The following is a 17,364-nucleotide window of genomic DNA, read 5'->3' as shown; positions in this document are numbered from 1 at the left end:
AAGTTGTGATTTGTTATTGTTTTTTGTTGTTTAATCAACAACCCTACGACGTTGATATTGTGCTACTTCACTGTTACAATGTTAAATACCTAACTGCCAATCCTATACATTGCATTTTTGTCTTCTTCAGCTTGTCTCCATTATTTTTCTCTTCTTTGCCATTCTGCTGATCTGTAATGTATGCATCCGTAACACACTTATCTGTCACATACTTGTTTATTGATAATATCATACTATATCATTACAGTTTTTCAAAAACATCATGCACTGGAGCAAACCTGGCATCATTTATCTCACCAGACCCTGTTAAAAGCCAATCTAGGGCTTGGTAGCAAGGGGTTGCAGGTGCTGGGTAGGACAGGTTTAGGACAAAGTAGGTCGCAATCAAAGAAAGAAAAGGTGGGTGTGGGCGAGATGGATCAGATTCTACATGTATAAATGGTATTTTATCGGACATAACGGTCAACTGTGATTTTCTATCAAAACAATTGATACACAAGATCTGGCCATCACTACATAAATTGAAAACAAATTTGGAAACAACTGCGTTTCCCCAAATCTCACTCAAAGCAGACAATATCTGCTTATATTCACTTAACTCCTCCATTCTCAGTTTTTCAATGCTCCATTTCATGAAGGCACTCCATCTTGCACCGGCTTTGACATGTAAGTCGTCCAGTGAAATCTTTTTTAAATACGCTAGATCTTCAATGCACTGCAAAGCAACAAATTCTGTCAGAAAAAGTTTTGAAACCTATACTAAAAACTTTATATTTTTCATATTTCCAGCACTTACCACATCAGGATTTGTGTAGTTTGGAAACTGCGCCATCACATGTAATGTGATTTTGTCACCGTTCACGAGAGAAATAAATTTAAACCTCTTTTCTTTGACCTCTGGGGCCTCACCAGAACTGTTGTTTGGTCTTTTCTTCGAATCCTTGGGCCGGGTTTGTTTAACATACTTAACACAAAGTGATGATCTTGCTCTTAATTCAACATTATTAGCTCTTTTGCGTAAAGCCTCCTCCAGAGCAAATGCGTTTTTTCTCCATACTGCAAAACTGGATATTCAATGCACAAGTTTGTGCAGATCACTTTCCTTTTTTGTTTGGTGGGCTTTCTCTTGAGGTATGCACTGACGACCTCATAAATTTTTTTCACTATGTGGAGGTAGGCAGTGTGGTTTTCACAAAATTTTTGTCTTGGCCGTTTCAAAGCCTTGATGAATTTTTCTTCAAAGGGAAATGGGTCTGGAATTTCACCTGGATACTTTCCCAGTGGTTGCGTCAGAAAGTGAACAGGTGGGGTTGAAAATTGTGCAAATGATTTGGACTTTGGTTTTGCATCTGTATTGCAAAACGATTCCAATAAACAATCAGCTTCCTCATCAAACAAAGGATCCTAAAAAAAAACACAAAACCACTGTTACAATTATGAGGGTTATAACATAAAGTCTAAAACACCATAAATAGTTATAGGTCTTAAATTGGTGCATGCAAATGTCAATCAATATTAAATGAACTTATATAAATTGAGGAGTGACTACGCGCTTTTTGTAAAAATGTTGCATAAATGTAAAGCGTTATATGCGTGACTTGCCGTTGATGTTGAAATCAGCGATTCATCCATCAAACTTTCCGTTTTGTCGTCGGCAACGCTTGAAGATTCCTGCAAAGTCGTCGTGTTAAAGTTGGAATATTAAACTTTGCCGACATTAAGTTGGAATATTAAATCGAAATCACTTACGGCGGTTGACTGCGTTGCAACACTGTCATTTATTGCAACACTGTTGTTTTCTTTAACTTGCATGAAAAACGCCCAAACTTTTTTCCTGACCGTGAACAGGTATTTTCCAAATTCAACGTTGATGTCGTCTCGATTTAACTCCATTAAATCGTCAACCGTAAGTTGCATGTCTGCGCATCAGTTAGGACACAATAATTATAAAGCACGCAGTAAAACATAATAAGTAAATTATGTTACTTCGCATTGTTTGCAAAACATCTTCTGCGAATCCAAACACCTGGACTGAACCGATAAATTCATCCATGACAGTTTAAGCCTGAACCTTTCTTTACTGATGTCCACGTTAAACATGCTGCTTTACATTTTGAACAGTTTACCAAAGTCATTATAAACCAATTTCTAGAACAGGATCGTGTGTGTCATAACAATGCTTCTGTGACGTAACAACCGACTAAATGTACAACTAATTCACTATGCTTTAAGATAAAGACGGCATGACTCGTACCTGCCCTTGGCAGTGCGATGTTTGTGAAACTACGGTGAATTTTTGTGCCTCCAGTTTCCTTTGTGCTGCATTATAGACGGATGTCTGTACAATTTCGAAAAAACTAACACATACTACAAACATTGTACCAAATATCACAAAGCGTTTTTATCGAGAGTGCTAGGCCAACATAAAGTCGCGACGCGTGGCGATGTTGGCTGTTCCACCAACGTTGCCTGCCCTGGCGATCAGAACGAACAAGGTACCCAAACGTTAAAGAACCTTTACATAAACGCGAGATTATATAAACGTTCATCATCCTTTCCAGAAAACACATGTACCAACAAACAGTTGTTGGGAGAGCATGATGCAAGTACTGAAGTTGGTGGCAACTCTATTTTCCCACCTGCTGAAATGATCTATTCAGAAAAATCTGTAGCATTATTAATACTTCGTATGAAGGAATATCACAATCTTACTCAGGTAAAACTTTTTTTAAAGATCAACGATTTTAAACAAATCTTTAAGAAAAACTCAAGCAAAGCTTATGTAAAAGATGAAACATATTTTATCAAATATAATTAACAATTACAGTTGCTTGACCATAACTTTTTAGGTGGCAGTCAATGAAATTGTTCAAGAAGTTTCATCGTTGTTAAATGCAAGTTTTGATTCGTCACGGAAATGTCTGGAAAATCTTTTTAACAGTGGGAAAGAAATATCTGGTGGAGAAAAGGGAAATGTTATTGAAAAGTTTAACCAACACTGGCAAACATGGGACAACAGTTTAAATGAACTCTCTACTCCATGCAAACAAGAAAAGTACATCAAAGAAAATTTTGGTTTTGTTGAACCAGAGGAAATATGTAATGGAAAGTCTTCTTGTACAAAAGGTGTAGGGGCCAGTCAAGTTATATACCACAAGACGCACAATATTTATTATGTGCCAATCAAATCCACAATTCAGTCATTATTTAAAAACCAGAATTTTAAACAGGCATTTTCAACCGCTTGTCAATCAAAAATCCATCCAGATGGAGTGTTGGAAAATTTTAATGATGGAGAAGTTGCCAAACGCAGTACTATCTTTACCACACCTGATGTAATCAGATTGGTGTTGTATTATGATGATATGGAAGTGTGTAACCCTTTGGGAAGGAAGTCATCAGTGCACAAATTGGGATTGTTTTATTTTTCAATTTTAAATTTACCCAAGAAACTTCTGTCCAAACTTCAAGGAATTTTTCTAATTGCTGTTGCATTAACTTCAGACCTAAAAACGTTTGGTATTGATACTGTCATTAATATAATCGCAAAGGAAATTACTGTACAAAAGGGTGGTTTAGCAGCAATTGTTGCTGATACACTTGCATGTCATCAAATGACCGGGTTTAAAGAGGGTGTTGGCTTTGCCCATCAGAAATGCAGAACTTGCCTTTGCAACTTTAACGATATGAACACCAAGTTTACTGAAAATGAATTTGTACTGCGGGATCTTAAGACACATACAGAAATTCACTGTAAGAGTGAGGACACTGTTGCAACAGGTGTAAACAGAAGGGCTACTATCTTAGATGTGGAGCATTTTAATATTTTTGAAGGTTCTCCACATGATTTAATGCATATACTGCTTGAAGGTTGTATACCTTATACAATTAAACTGGTCCTTGGCCATTATATTCAAGCCAAAAGTGTAAGTTTGTCCCAGATCAATGAAAGTTTGAAAAACTTTAATTATACATACCTTGACAAGCCTACCAAGCCATCACCGATCTTGCTTCAACATCTTATAGGTGTGGTGGTTCATTAAGGCAGTCTGCATCCCTTTGTCGCCTTCTTCCCCTCATTTTGTACAGTCATATTGACATGAAAGATACAGTGTGGGAATGCTATTCAAATCTTTTGGAGTACATTGATGTCATCTGACATACACAAACAAACAACTGTGTCAGTAAAGTTCACAACAGCTCAGTATCTACATTTGTTCAAACAAAGTTTTCCAGAAAAAAACGTAATACCCAAGCAACATTACCTTTTACACATTCCTTCAAGTACCAACCAGCTTGGACCAAATATTCAATTCTGGTCGATGAGATATGAAGCTAAACACTCTTATTTCAAAAAGCTGGCACATATCGCCAATTACAAAAATGTGGCCAAGTACATGGCTCAAAGACCCCAGATGCATTTATGCATGCAACTTGTCAATGACAATTTTTTTTTGAAGCCAGACTTCAAGCTGGGGCCGGCAGGAAAAATCAAAGAAGAAGTTTGCCATCTACTAAACACTAACCTTTGCGGGGGCGAGTGGGTGCGCGCGTGGTGTTATTGTTTACTTGAAAGCTCGTTGTTACTTCTTCTGCTTCTCGTGGCTCGTATCGGTCGTCTGCAGTAGCGAGTAAGTTCATTATTACGATTCTTAACGCTTGCTGCTCAGAGCCGACATGATCCACAAAAGATCAATTTAGTTCTTGTCTTTTATTCTGGTTACGCAACACACATCAAGTCTCATTTATGTCAAGGAAAAGATACGATGGAAAAGAGAGATCAACGATAAAACATTGGCTTTTAAACTGATACTCGTTTTTCGTGCGATCATTGCAAAACAGTAGCCTACCTTCTTTTACTCACATCAGTTATTAGTTTGTTTTAAGTTAAACGCTTGCAAAGATTTGCAGCACTGCAATGGATTGCACAACTATTTCGAAACACCCGGTTTACGCAACAGCCTGTCTTATGGTCAGGCTGTTGGAACATACGACACTGAATATGTGCCTCCAATAGTTACTGAATCATGAGAACACATGGAACAGTAAGTTACACCGCTCGATACCATATGTCGCAAAAGCAGCATATAAATTCCATGGAACGAAAAGTCATGGTTGCAAAAGTAAAATTTTCCATTGCTTAATGCTTAGCCAAACCAAAGTGCCAAAATGATGGTTTAAAAGCACGTGGCCGCTACACCTTTCAGTACCTACCAACTGCTTGTCTAAAACATTGCAACATTCTTGGTTGCATTACAACACACACATTTTAAAAAAACTGTTTCTATGTAATTGATAAAACAATGGATTTGCCACAATTTGGAAGGTTGGTGGCAATTGTGTCACAACAGAGCACTCAATTCTTATTGACTGAATTTTTTGACACTGTCGAGATTGAATTTTCATTTAATGCATATGTACTTAACACCAAAAATGAGTTCTACCTGTTGAGTCTTGACAGGGTTTTGTACCATGATGCTCTGTCTGTTTACAGGCTTGAGGATAACTTATTGCTACCAATTAAATTTAATTTGCATTAGGCCATCCCAATATAATATTAAATGCTTGAATGTTGTGTGTACACCGTTTCCGGTCTTTCTGACCCATTGTTTCCAGGTCGTGTAAAAGAAACCTGCGAACAGTTTCAACTGCTAGTTTAATGTTTACAAAAATGTAATTACTCGTTGACTAATTGTTGCCGTCAAAAGAAGGCTCGGTTGCACTTATTTCGGCCTCGCGTTCTGAAAAGTAGCGGATGTTGGACCTCAACTTCAGAATTTATTTCTGACGAGTCAGACGTTGCTAGAAAGTCTTTTGACGTTCGATGGGCCTGCTTAAAATTTTATTATGTCTATGAACCCCACAATTGACTCATTAAAAAGACTTCACACGCCAGTCGCCCGAAACAACCCGCTAGTTTTTTTCAAAACATTGGTATAACGCATAGAGGGAGTGGACACAAAATGTCTGTTATTTCGAAGTTCTGTTCATCTTTATTCCATTTTCATCCACTCTTTTTCTTTTGTGCGGTTGTCCCAACAAGGTGTAGGCACAAAATTAAGGCCCCTTATGAGAAGGGATTCTGCATTATGATCTAATAAGAAATCAGACTTGTTTAAAATCGTGCCAGTCACTGCTTCAACGTGTTCATTATGATTTTTTATAGCTATCCGTTTCCGGTACCGACTTCTGTCGCTCTTATACTTGACTTTTTTTCCTTGTGCAGGTGCTGTTTTTAATGGCAACGAATAAAACGTTGTCTTAAAAACAACCAAGCGAATTTGCTTTCATACCTTGCACGCTGTTTAGTTCCAAAAGTGTAAAATTCCCGGGTTCTTAGTAAAAATTTTGGCCTCATGTTTGCAAGTAGCGACGAGAGAATGTGGGTACAGCGTTTCGCGCCGCCTAAAGAAAAAACAAACCAACATGGATAGCTTGGGCTACATCGTTTCCACGGCTTCTCAAGTTAACCATGGCTTTTAAACTGATACTCGTTTTTCGTGCGATCATTGCAAAACAGTAGCCTACCTTCTTTTACTTTTTTTTTGGTCCCAGTAGCCTACCTTCTTTTACTTTTTTTTTTCTTGGTAGCCGTGGAAACGATGTAGCCCAAGCTATCCATGTTGGTTTGTTTTTTCTTTAGGCGGCGCGAAACGCTGTACCCACATTCTCTCGTCGCTACTTGCGCATAACCCGCGGTATTGCACCAACGACAGATGACGATGTCAGAACTATCACAAGGCAGTGAGTGGGCAGCACAATGGCAATATACTGCAATTTTTGGAGTATTTTTGCTTGCACGCCATTGAACTTCCACTTTGCTTGCTCCGTCGTATCCTTGACCACGCAGCCATTTAGTTTCAAGACTCATTTTATTGTTCCCAATCGCCGGTTATATTTTTCATTTAAAAAACCTAAGCAACCGGTACTTTGCTGCGATAATGCTGGCCTATGACTTTTTTTTACCTCATCTACTGCAGATAAAGTAGAGCAGTTTTGAGAGCATTTTTTTGGTTATGTTTGTCAATTTCTGCATGGGTTCAATACAAATTAAAAGCATCCATTTCATAATCCGGGTGCCAGGTGACTATTGGTTGTTGCGATGCTGTTTTGTCATCTATTGACATTTCCTCGTTGTTAGTTTGACTCATCTTCCTTTGGTCTCATGATTTGGTGTAACGTGGTACATCTTTTCTTTTCATTCATTTTATTGTCTCCTTTCAAGTAAAGCAACTGCGACGATTCAGGGTCATTAAAATTAGATCAAAAAAAAAATCAGTGTGAAAACCACTAGAAACAGAGTCATTTGTTACAAGCATCGATTGTTTGGTAGTGGAAAATTTCATTGAATCAGGTTTATGTTTTAATAATGAAGTGCCAAATACTGAAGGAATTTGACAAAAAAATCACCTACTGCAAAAATGGGATCTGCTGGGCGTAAAGTTTGGTTTAGTCGTTGGGTAAAGTGCATGATATGAGTTCGATCAATCATTGACACCTGCAGAAAGAAATAAACACTGAATATCATAATCACCTATTTTTGTTTTGCATATTTGTGTAAACATACCTCACCTATCACAAGAATTTGTGAACAAATCAGTTTTAATCGCAGTGATGCGAGTTTTTCCTTTTGAGTGGTTTTGATTTATGGTGGGTACACTTCCCCAAAAGACTTTTTCCAGTTCCTGAAACATATTATCAATGTGTGAAATTATTATTTCGTATTTTTTTTTCGTTTCATGTACCTGCACCACCAGTGAGGAAAAGTCAAAATGGTTCCCTTCTGTTACCATTTCTCATATTCAAAACCCACGTTTTTCTATATCTGACAGTTTGCTGTGGTGATCAACTAAAAATTTGGAAGGGACAATTTATTAAATAGTATTGTTTTACCTCAATCATAAAACCTTTGATGAAAAGAAAGGTAGTGGATGTAATAACCCAGCACTCAGTTGGATCCCTTTTTAAGACAACTATACTTCGCTGAATTATTGCACTGTAATGTGCATCAGAATACTCAGAAACAGAAATTTAAAAATACTGTATATGTATGAAGTCATTTTTTGTGACAAACCTGAAGGGCATCCTTTTCAGTTGGGGGTATTTTTGAAAGCAATTGGTAGATTTTCTGTAAATTTTGTGTTGCCTGTGTAATTTTTTTTATGTTTCTGAAAAAATTGGAAGACAAAAATTAAAACTGCAAACAAAAGAATTGTCATAAATTAACATTATGCCTACAAATACCTGCACGCTTTTCCACCTTTTTTCATAATTTGAAATACTTTTTACTATGTGTCTGTAATTTAGTAACCATTTCATGAAACTCTGGGTTTTTATTTTGGTATGGAATTTGGCAAGTTACGTTTATGTCAATGAAGTCATACACCTCTTTGTTGGTATTTTTTATTAAATTTTGGAGCATTTTTTTTATAAAAACCACAAAAAGGAAAATGCAGGCTGAAAACTACAAAACTTTACCTCGCATTTGGAATTTAGTTTCTGCAAAAATCCACAAATTCTACAATAGGCTGTTAAATTTTATAAAATCATTGAGGAAATGGTAAACTCGTCGATCGAACATTCTTGCAGCTGTGACTGAGTTGCTTGCAATATGTTTCTCAATCCAATGGTGGAACAGACTTGTTTTGGTGTGCGCAGATTGTTTGAATAATTTTGGGCCTTCTGCGATCAACTGCAGATAAACTACAAACTCATGTGGGTATTCAAAGTTGCCTCATCCTTAATTCCTTCAATGTATGTCCCAATATGGAGGGCTGCCACGTATGCATTTTAGTGATTTGTAAGCCTCATCGTTTCTGAGTATTTTTTGCGATGAATCTTCACTTAGTAAAACATCCTTGGTTATTTTATTTTTCCATTGGAGGTCAAAGGTGGTGTTTTTATGCGTCCCCTTTAAAATAGACAAGCATCGCAACGTCATATTTGACTTTGCCGCTTGATGGACGAAAACCAAATAAACGCGATAAAGACGCGGGACGGGGTGGCTAGGTGCATATTCTGTGGCGAGGAGTCGATTGACGAGATTCGCAGCCGGTTGTAGCCGTCTTCGGGCGGTGTGGAAAACACCAAGATGTGCAGAGTCGACGCTCAAGGTATCGCAGCGCACACCGACTGTGGAACTGAGCAAGCATTATCATACAATTTATTCCCGCTGCTGCTGCAGGTATTAGTGCAAGGTATTTTTGTTACTTTCACGGCCACGCTTTCCTCGAATCCCGGCGAAAATCTAACGAGCTGACAAGCTCTGTGGGGGCATTGGTGATATCTGCGAGAGTGGGTCGTTTGGTTGGGGTTTGCATGCTGCTTGATTGCTGTTGCTGACTGTTGCTTCTGCTTCTTGTCTGAAAATGAATCACATATTTACTCGACGTCGTTGCGCTTGTATCCCGCAAAATTGACCCGGGGCTTTGGTGGTGACGACGTACGGTGCGGAGGAGTTAATGTCCCTCGTCGACCGAGGATAAGGTTGCAATGTTTGGGCGTGATTACTCAACTATCTCGGGCGTGGCGCTGTAATTGGTACCGTAAGGTTCTCCTTATGACCACTTGCTGCTGTCATAAACTAGTGGTGTTCGGGGCGGATCACAGCCGCACACGCACACACACACAGAGAAGTCCACACTGAATGGGCAAGTCATGGACTAAGCGAGTTTTCCGGATTTTTACCTCGAAAATGCCGTCGCCAACTTCAGTCAGTGGGCCAACCGAAACTTCGGTGCATCACTAGTACAGATGCCAAAAATACAATTCTTCATTTTGGTAAAAACTAAAAATGGCCGGAATTAAAGCAATCATGAAACAGGTTGCTTGTACTATTATGTCAGAATTTAACAAAATGACAAACAGTAACTGTTGCCACTACGTTTGAACAAAAAGTAATTATGACCCACCAAACAAAATGGGTTAAAAACCTAGGATGTAACTTTGGGGTTCGGCCGTTATAAAAAGGTTAAGAACCTCTGGTTTAGATAAAGCCGGTTTATAGCGGTTTGCTTTTGATAATCTGTAGTAAAGAAGCCTGGACTTTCTCTACAAGCAACATGAGAAACATCTAAGAACTCTAGTTTTTCACCTACGCAGGTGGTGTTTAAGCTTCGGAAGGTTAGTGCCAGATTTCTTGAGGCGAAAGATTTTAAAAGGTGCGATTTCACACAATTTGTGTTTCTCTCAGATATCCAAAGAATATCTTCAATAAACCGTTCGAAGAGGCCAGTTCGTGTCAGCAGCAACCGTTATTGGTCTTTGACAATAAAATGCACTGCAATATTGGTGATGGACACCGAATGGTTATCGCCAGCGACGATACCCTTGTCTTGTGAGTAAAAACCTTGCTGGTACTGTGTAACTACACTTTGTAACGTAAATGAGATTAGGCTAACCAAAGTCCTGCAGATTGTGGCATTACAACTTGACTGATTTTCTAGGGCGCCCTTTCGACCAAATTGCGGTTAAAATTAGGGCATAGACTCGTTAAGCTGCAACAGATAGTCTTTACTGTCTCTGCAGTACTCATTTACCCTCGATTGACAGTAACTGGCGCCTATTGGTTTCAAACTTGTAAGAGGCCTTAAAACCTTGCGTGTTTAGTATTGATATTGAACGCTGCAGAAGTTTTGTTGATTTGTTTTAATAATATAAATCCAAATATGACTAAAAATGGAACAAATAAAAATTATTGTGCCTCCACATTGGCACTGATTTCCTCAGACAAGTAGTCTTTGCATTATAACCAAACATGCGAACTCTTGGTGCATTATTAAACCTTCCCGTTTGACGCTGCTGGCTAAAGTAGCCCTTAAGTGGATCTTGATTTAGTCTTCTAGCGAAGTATTCTGCACCTGTTTGAAGAATGTCTCTGACCAGATTGTCCATGGAATGGTCATCTGTAAACCATTGTGTGTTACTGAATGGACAGAAAAGCAGTTTTGATTTATCTCTCTGTTTTTGTCAGAATTGTGTTGCACTGCTGAAGGTATTTTAGAAAAGCTTCACCAGTTTAACCTGTTTTCTGATTGTTTATGTGTTCATGTCGAACCAATCATCTATTAACAAGATGAGTTACCATCATTTGCCAGAACAATTCAGCTAAAATACGGAATCGTACACACAAAATGTTAGGCGCCATAACAAAATTAAAATGAATACGAACGTAAAAAATTCATAAACAGCCAAAAATGTTTAGAGGATAAACTTTTAATTAAAAGGTTACCGCGTTATAAAAGAAATCATGCTCTTTCTTTTCTAATTAACATTACGAGGTAACATTGGCGAGTTTTTTCAGTAACGTTGCGATCCACACGTCGAAGTGATAACATGCACTATAATCAGGTGGAAACAACCGCGATTATTAAATGGTTCCGAGGGTAAGCTTTTAATCAGAAGGCACCATGTTATAGAACAAAGCTTGCTCTTTTATTTCCAATTGACATTGCGAAGTAATATTAGCTGAATTGTTTAGCAGAACGTTTTCCCCGAGATACCTTTTCGCATTTGCGATCGCGATTCACACTTCGAAGTGATAACATGCGCTAAAAATCCGGTGTATACAACCGCGATTAACAAAATGTTCCAAGAGTAAGGTTTTAATCAGAAGGCTACCATGTTATAGAATCAAGCTTACTTTGTCATTTCCATTTGACAATACGAGGTAGCATTTGCGCGTTTTTTCAGCAGAACGTTTCCGCCGAGATATCACCTTTCGCATTGGCGATCGCCATCCAAATTTCGAAGTGATAACATGCGCTAAAACTATGTGCAAATAACCGCGAGTAATAAAGGGTTCCGAAGGTAAGCTTCATTGCCGCGTTTTTTCAGCAGAACGTTTTCCCCGAGATACCTTTTCGTGTTTGCAATCGCGATCCACACTTCGAAGTGATAACATGCCACCGTGGATATTTTGGTTTGATTGTAGCGGTATCGTACGAAACATCGTAAAATCTGAGAAAAATCAGGAGCGATTTCACTACGAATAGCCATGTTCGTCAGCATATAGCTTTCGGATCGATCACCGATCACCTGCGGCAATCTGGCAGTGTTTTCAAACCTAAACGACGAAAATCCTGTGAAGCAAACTACGTCACAAGAACCGCGACCATTGTTTCGTTTGCCCAATTCCTCCTAAAGTCGATACTGTTATTGCTCCCAAAGTCAATTTTTATTTGAATAAGTTTTTTTAGATTCTGTCTGAATAAGTAAACTGATAAATATAAAAAAAATAATAACAAACACAAACAATCAGTAAAATGTCACCAGTCACTTTAAAGAAAAATACAACTTAAAGTGGATGTATTGCTTTCACTTTAAGGAGTCCCACACACTCCCACACGAAATTTCCAACGAATGCACAGATAAAATGGTCATTGCAGTTGATATCATGCTTAAAAAAGAAAAAAATTGTGTATTCCACAGACTTGGGTACTCACAAAATAAAGACCAAAACACACACTGCACCAATAATTATAAAACTTGCAAGCAGGAAATAAGAGATGAAATGTTTAATAATCGATCAAAATTGTTCAAAGCAAGGGTGTCTGAAGCAGATGCACACCAACCGCGGATTTACAAAAATGAAAGTTTACCAAAAGCAAACAAAAAAATGTTCTACCAATGCCTTCAATTTAAAAGGCAAAATGGATTTAAGAAACATCTGCCATTATTGCAATCCACATGCGGCGGACATGATGAAAAACAAGATTTCACCATCAGCAGAAATGTCATAGAACATCAACCGGTACCCATATCAGTACGTACTTTTCATAATGTTTTTTTTGCACCTTGCTGTGTCTAGTTTTGCATACACCCGAAGAAAACCTGAAAGAAAACACCCTGTAAGTATCATGACCAATGTTGAACAATCAAAATGCTTGTACAGACAACCACGATTTATGACCTGACACTACTTCACTTTAATGTTAGATGTCTTGTGCGCAATTTACATACCTTGGAAGAATTTTCACATGTGGCTAATATTTAGCCACATATAACAGCTGTAATTGAAACACGAATATATGCAAACACCACAGAGCTAACATATCATTAAGTGGATACACTTTTTTACATAATAACTTACCAACAAAAGCAGGAGGTGTTGGATTGTATATCAGAGAAAATTTGGTGTACCGAGTTGCAGCACATCATTATATTGACATGCCCAAATGTGAAAATCTCTGGATTGAGTTACAGCTAGACAACAAAAAAATAGTGATTATTGGTGTTGTATATAGACATCCTGGGCCAAATATCCCAACCTTTTCTTAAATTAATCAAAAAGAAAGATAAGTACTACATCCTTGGTGATTTCATTATTAATACCCAATCTAACACATTTTTAATACAACAATATCACCCTTTTCAGCAATAGACCACATTTTTACAAACAATACTGATGACATAATTATACCAGGTTTGGTCACTTTTGACATGTCCGACCATTTGCCATTGTTTATTACCTTAACAACTGTATAAAATTCTTTGGAATCCACAATGAATGCTTTAAAAAATGTTTTTTGAACTTGATTAACTGCTTGCTTTTGACTACCAGATTTGTTATTTACAAAAGTAAGATTCAAAAACTGAGGCCAAAGGTGGAAATGTTTGTTTATGAGATGAAACGTTGTAAGTGAAGTGGAATGCCGCTCGCTATAATCGTCTTTTTGTCGTGATGTTTATGCGCAATAAAAAAAATCTTGTGTATGTAGCTTCTATGAATACACGTGGAAGTTATTTTTGGTAGAGCTACTAACACCATAACGACCTAATTTTCGGTAGGTGGCGCAATAGAGCATTCCGCGCCAATTTAGTGTAGCTTAGTGAAATTAAGCTAAGCTTTAATTAAGTGTATCTTAAAACAAATAATTTTCGCAAGCAAACATGGTGGAGGACTCAAATTCACAAGATATGACTCCATGCAATGCTAAAGAAGCCACGTAGGTTGTTTTGTAAATAAATTAAGAACAAAAGGATAGTTATTTTTTTGCAGAGATGAAAATGCAAGAAACTTGCATGAATTTGATTTTGCAACATCAAGCCAAATTCAAACGGTTGGTCATTGCGTGAAAATTTTGATTTGATTTGTCTTATAATGTATATTTTATTGGCTGGTTTCAATGTAAAGAAAATGCAGATAAATCATTTCTGCAATTCCAAACTGTGACTGATTTAAAGCTGCATTTGCATATATCAAAGACATATGGTGGGTCTACATTTTAACCTTAGTTGAAAGAAATTTATTCATCTGCATATATATAACATTACATAAATAACATATTTGTATATGTACATATATTTAAACACATACACTTACAGACAAAAAAAGCAAAGTGTGTTGGAACAATGACACTCCATACATTATTGTTCAAAGTAATTGCTGGAAATCATTTCAGCAAAATGAGGAGATGGTTTTCCAGCATGCTTACACGATAACAATGTTTAAAGTTACACCTTTAGAGGTATCAAAGTTAAAAGTTTAATAATTTTAAAAATGTAATTTATTTTAAAAAGAGATAACACACGTTTTGCGCAAATCTTCAAGAGATTTATTGATGACATTGGTGAAATTTCTGCCAGGCGAATTATCAAGGCTCTCAAAAATTTCTGCCAGGCGAATTATCAAGGCTCTCAAAAATCGATTTGCGCGATTTGGGTTAAAACTAACAATACGCACTTTACACACCAATGAAATTGACAAGAGTTTGGAATTTTTAGATGTGCTTCACAGAACAACGCCAGCACAACCCTATCGGTTTGTTACGTGCAGCTACACAAAGCCAACCAGTTATAATCGACTGTTTTTACATGGGTCATCGCACCATCCGCCTGCTACTTTTCGTTCAATTGTACGAGCTGAAGCGATTCGGTTGAGATACCTCGATCAGTTGTATTTGGATTATAACAACAGCCTGAACAGGTTGAAGTTAAAGGCGAACTGCTCCGGCTTTTGTAAAGCAATGACCGCTGCTGTTGTAGAAGAGGCAAAAACCTGGAAGGAACAGCGCCACCAAAACACAAGGCATTCCAAAGAGAGGACCAAGAAACTCGTTTGGGCCACGGGATGCCAAGCGCTACTGCGCCTCACAGATAAAGAAAAGGCACTTAAACCCAACTGTATGGTGACTTATAAAAGACCACCCTCCCTACAAGAATTGTTTTTACGCCCTAGGAAACTTGCTCTAGGGCGACTGAATCATTGCGCTCCATCAGGATGCTATCCCTGCGGGCATTGTGCCCTATGTGGCAACCATGGTAGCCACAAAACCGACATGGTCAAACAAAGCGCATTTCTGCAAACCTCAAATCGCAGTTTTAAGATCTCCCAACATCTGACATGTAGGAGTTATGGCATTTATGTCGCCACTTGCCACTTATGCCAAGAACAATATGTAGGCCAAACTAAAAATCGGTTTGCCAATCGGTGGTCGGGTCACCGTGCCATTTGGGCGAAGTTCGACACTTCGCAGCGTAATGATGACGCGGCGCTTTTGCGTCACTTTAAAGACCGACACCCCAACGAGTTTGAAAAGAAACCACCAGTTGAAAGTTGTTACTGTGTTGTGTTTGTCGAATAACCACGTACTGCGAACCTGGATATGGTGGCTTAATAAAATCGATGCAAAAATTAACATTAAAAAAATGGTTTTACCGAGGTGTAAGTGACGGGTGTTTTTTTTTTCTTCGCCTCTTACGTTTTACTGTTTTTATCTTCCTTGTGTTTCTTATCTATCACTGCGTGTTTACAGTCGGTTTAGTCTGCTAGGCTTTCAGTTGAGAAAAAAGATTGCTCTCTGTAGACACTGAAGATGCTTATTTTTTTTTATTTTTTTTTTAAACCTGGAAATAAAGATTTCCCAAAACGTGTGATATTACTATGGGAGGTGGAAATCGTTGCAACGATGGCAACAGAACAGGTAATGATTCCCAGAATCAATATACCAGGATTTATAACCAGGGGCGGCTCGTGCGAGGGGGCTGCGGAGCTGCAGCACCCCCAGTATTTTTACTTGACATTCCTATTCCAAGTTGTTATAAAAAACAATCTTTACATATAGTTTTTATGTTTGATCAGTGTACTTTATGGCATTTTTGGCGTTTTATTAAAGTAAAATTAATAAACATTTTGTATTATTTAAAAAAAAAATTTAAAAATAAAATAAAAATAATGATAAGTTATCTATGGCGGAGCTGCAGCTCCAGTTTCGTGACGTTTTCAGTTGTGCGCATGCGCACTTGGAAAAGCTACATGCCAGGCGAAATAGGCGAGAGGGGGCTGTGGCTCGCGCAGCCCCTCCCGTGACGTAGCGCTAGTTGTGTTGTCTGCTTCGCGTCAGTGAGCTCCAAAGCCAAACCCGTGTACTGTGTTTTTAAGTTCGACAGTGAGTGCAGTTAAATAATTATTTTGCTATCATTAAATTTATTGTTTGACCGTTAGTGGTGACTTTTTAAGATGACTGTAAGTGGGTTTCAGTTTTTACAGTTATCATTGAATTAAATAAGTGTATCTAACACCTTGAAAAAGAAAAAAGGTCATCTAACACCTTTAAAAGTCACAATTAACCTTTATAATAAATAACTGAATTAAAAAGATTTGTAAAAGTATGGGACAAAACATCTGCTACTCCAATGTCATGCAGGAATAAGCAACAACAAGAAATACTCAGTTTTAGTTCCTAATGTTACCAAAGAAAAATTAAATTTGTGACTGTGAAGTTAAATGCCTCACTGAAATTCAGGCAATATCAAATGCAGAACAAACAACTGCAAGCAATAGGATTTTTGAAATGAAGACAAAAAAAGAGTGAAGATAATTTAAAGTGTGGATTTCTTAACACACCATGTGGACAGTATTTGCAATCAAGTGCAATCATGTGTATTGATGTAATGGACATGTACTGTTTGTCTAAACAGTAGCTGCTAAATTGCTTCACAGGAAGTGTTTCTTAAGAATGAACATTCTACAAACAAGATAGTAGTGACACCAAGCACATTCTATTGTTGACAAAGAAAAGCTAGTTACTCAAATGAAAATGTTTCTGTAGATCTGATGTTCATGATTACTTTGAAAATAATTAATCTAGAGATGATGTTTTGACAAGTTAAATTACTAGGATGAAAAATCCTTTTTGCTCTTTCCATGATTCCTTCAAAGGCAAAACAGTTCCTTTTAACACTAAAAAAGATGCTAATTTTTCTGAGGAACATCAATATTTCCAAAAGACTTGCACTTGCAGTGCTAGTACTAAATAGAAAAACAGTTTCTTAGTTATCATTTGGGATTAAGGAAAAAGCTATCAATTATCATGCCCAAACTATAACTTCATGATTCATTTTGGTTGGAAAAAGGAAGCACAA

The 17,364-nt window shown here is 37.6% G+C and overlaps 3 protein-coding genes across 3 annotated transcripts; 2 read left to right on the top strand and 1 right to left on the bottom strand.

The window, feature by feature from the left end:
- Positions 1-501: 501 nt before the first annotated feature.
- Positions 502-2,053, bottom strand: LOC145234012 (uncharacterized). Its single transcript, XM_080098785.1, has 5 exons — positions 1,987-2,053; positions 1,750-1,919; positions 1,603-1,671; positions 797-1,404; positions 502-715 (listed from the first exon to the last, which is right to left on the bottom strand). Exons 1-4 carry the CDS (start codon positions 2,051-2,053, stop codon positions 991-993), a joined length of 720 nt encoding a protein of 239 aa, XP_079954911.1. The 3' UTR covers positions 502-715; positions 797-990.
- A 76-nt stretch (positions 2,054-2,129) lies between these two features.
- LOC145234523 (uncharacterized) lies at positions 2,130-4,043 on the top strand. Its single transcript, XM_080099240.1, has 2 exons — positions 2,130-2,716; positions 2,850-4,043. The coding sequence occupies exons 1-2, from the start codon at positions 2,648-2,650 to the stop codon at positions 4,041-4,043; spliced, it is 1,263 nt and encodes a 420-aa protein (XP_079955366.1). The 5' UTR covers positions 2,130-2,647.
- Positions 4,044-14,628: 10,585 nt separating this feature from the next.
- Positions 14,629-15,584, top strand: LOC145232192 (uncharacterized). The gene has a single exon (XM_080096732.1). The coding sequence runs from the start codon at positions 14,967-14,969 to the stop codon at positions 15,582-15,584; it is 618 nt and encodes a 205-aa protein (XP_079952858.1). The 5' UTR covers positions 14,629-14,966.
- The last annotated feature ends 1,780 nt before the right edge of the window (positions 15,585-17,364 follow it).

The sequence above is a fragment of the Phallusia mammillata genome, chromosome 6 (assembly GCF_965637545.1).
Source record: "Phallusia mammillata chromosome 6, kaPhaMamm4.hap1.1, whole genome shotgun sequence".
Lineage (NCBI taxonomy): Eukaryota > Metazoa > Chordata > Ascidiacea > Phlebobranchia > Ascidiidae > Phallusia > Phallusia mammillata.
This window is presented reverse-complemented; position numbering and strand designations above follow the sequence as displayed.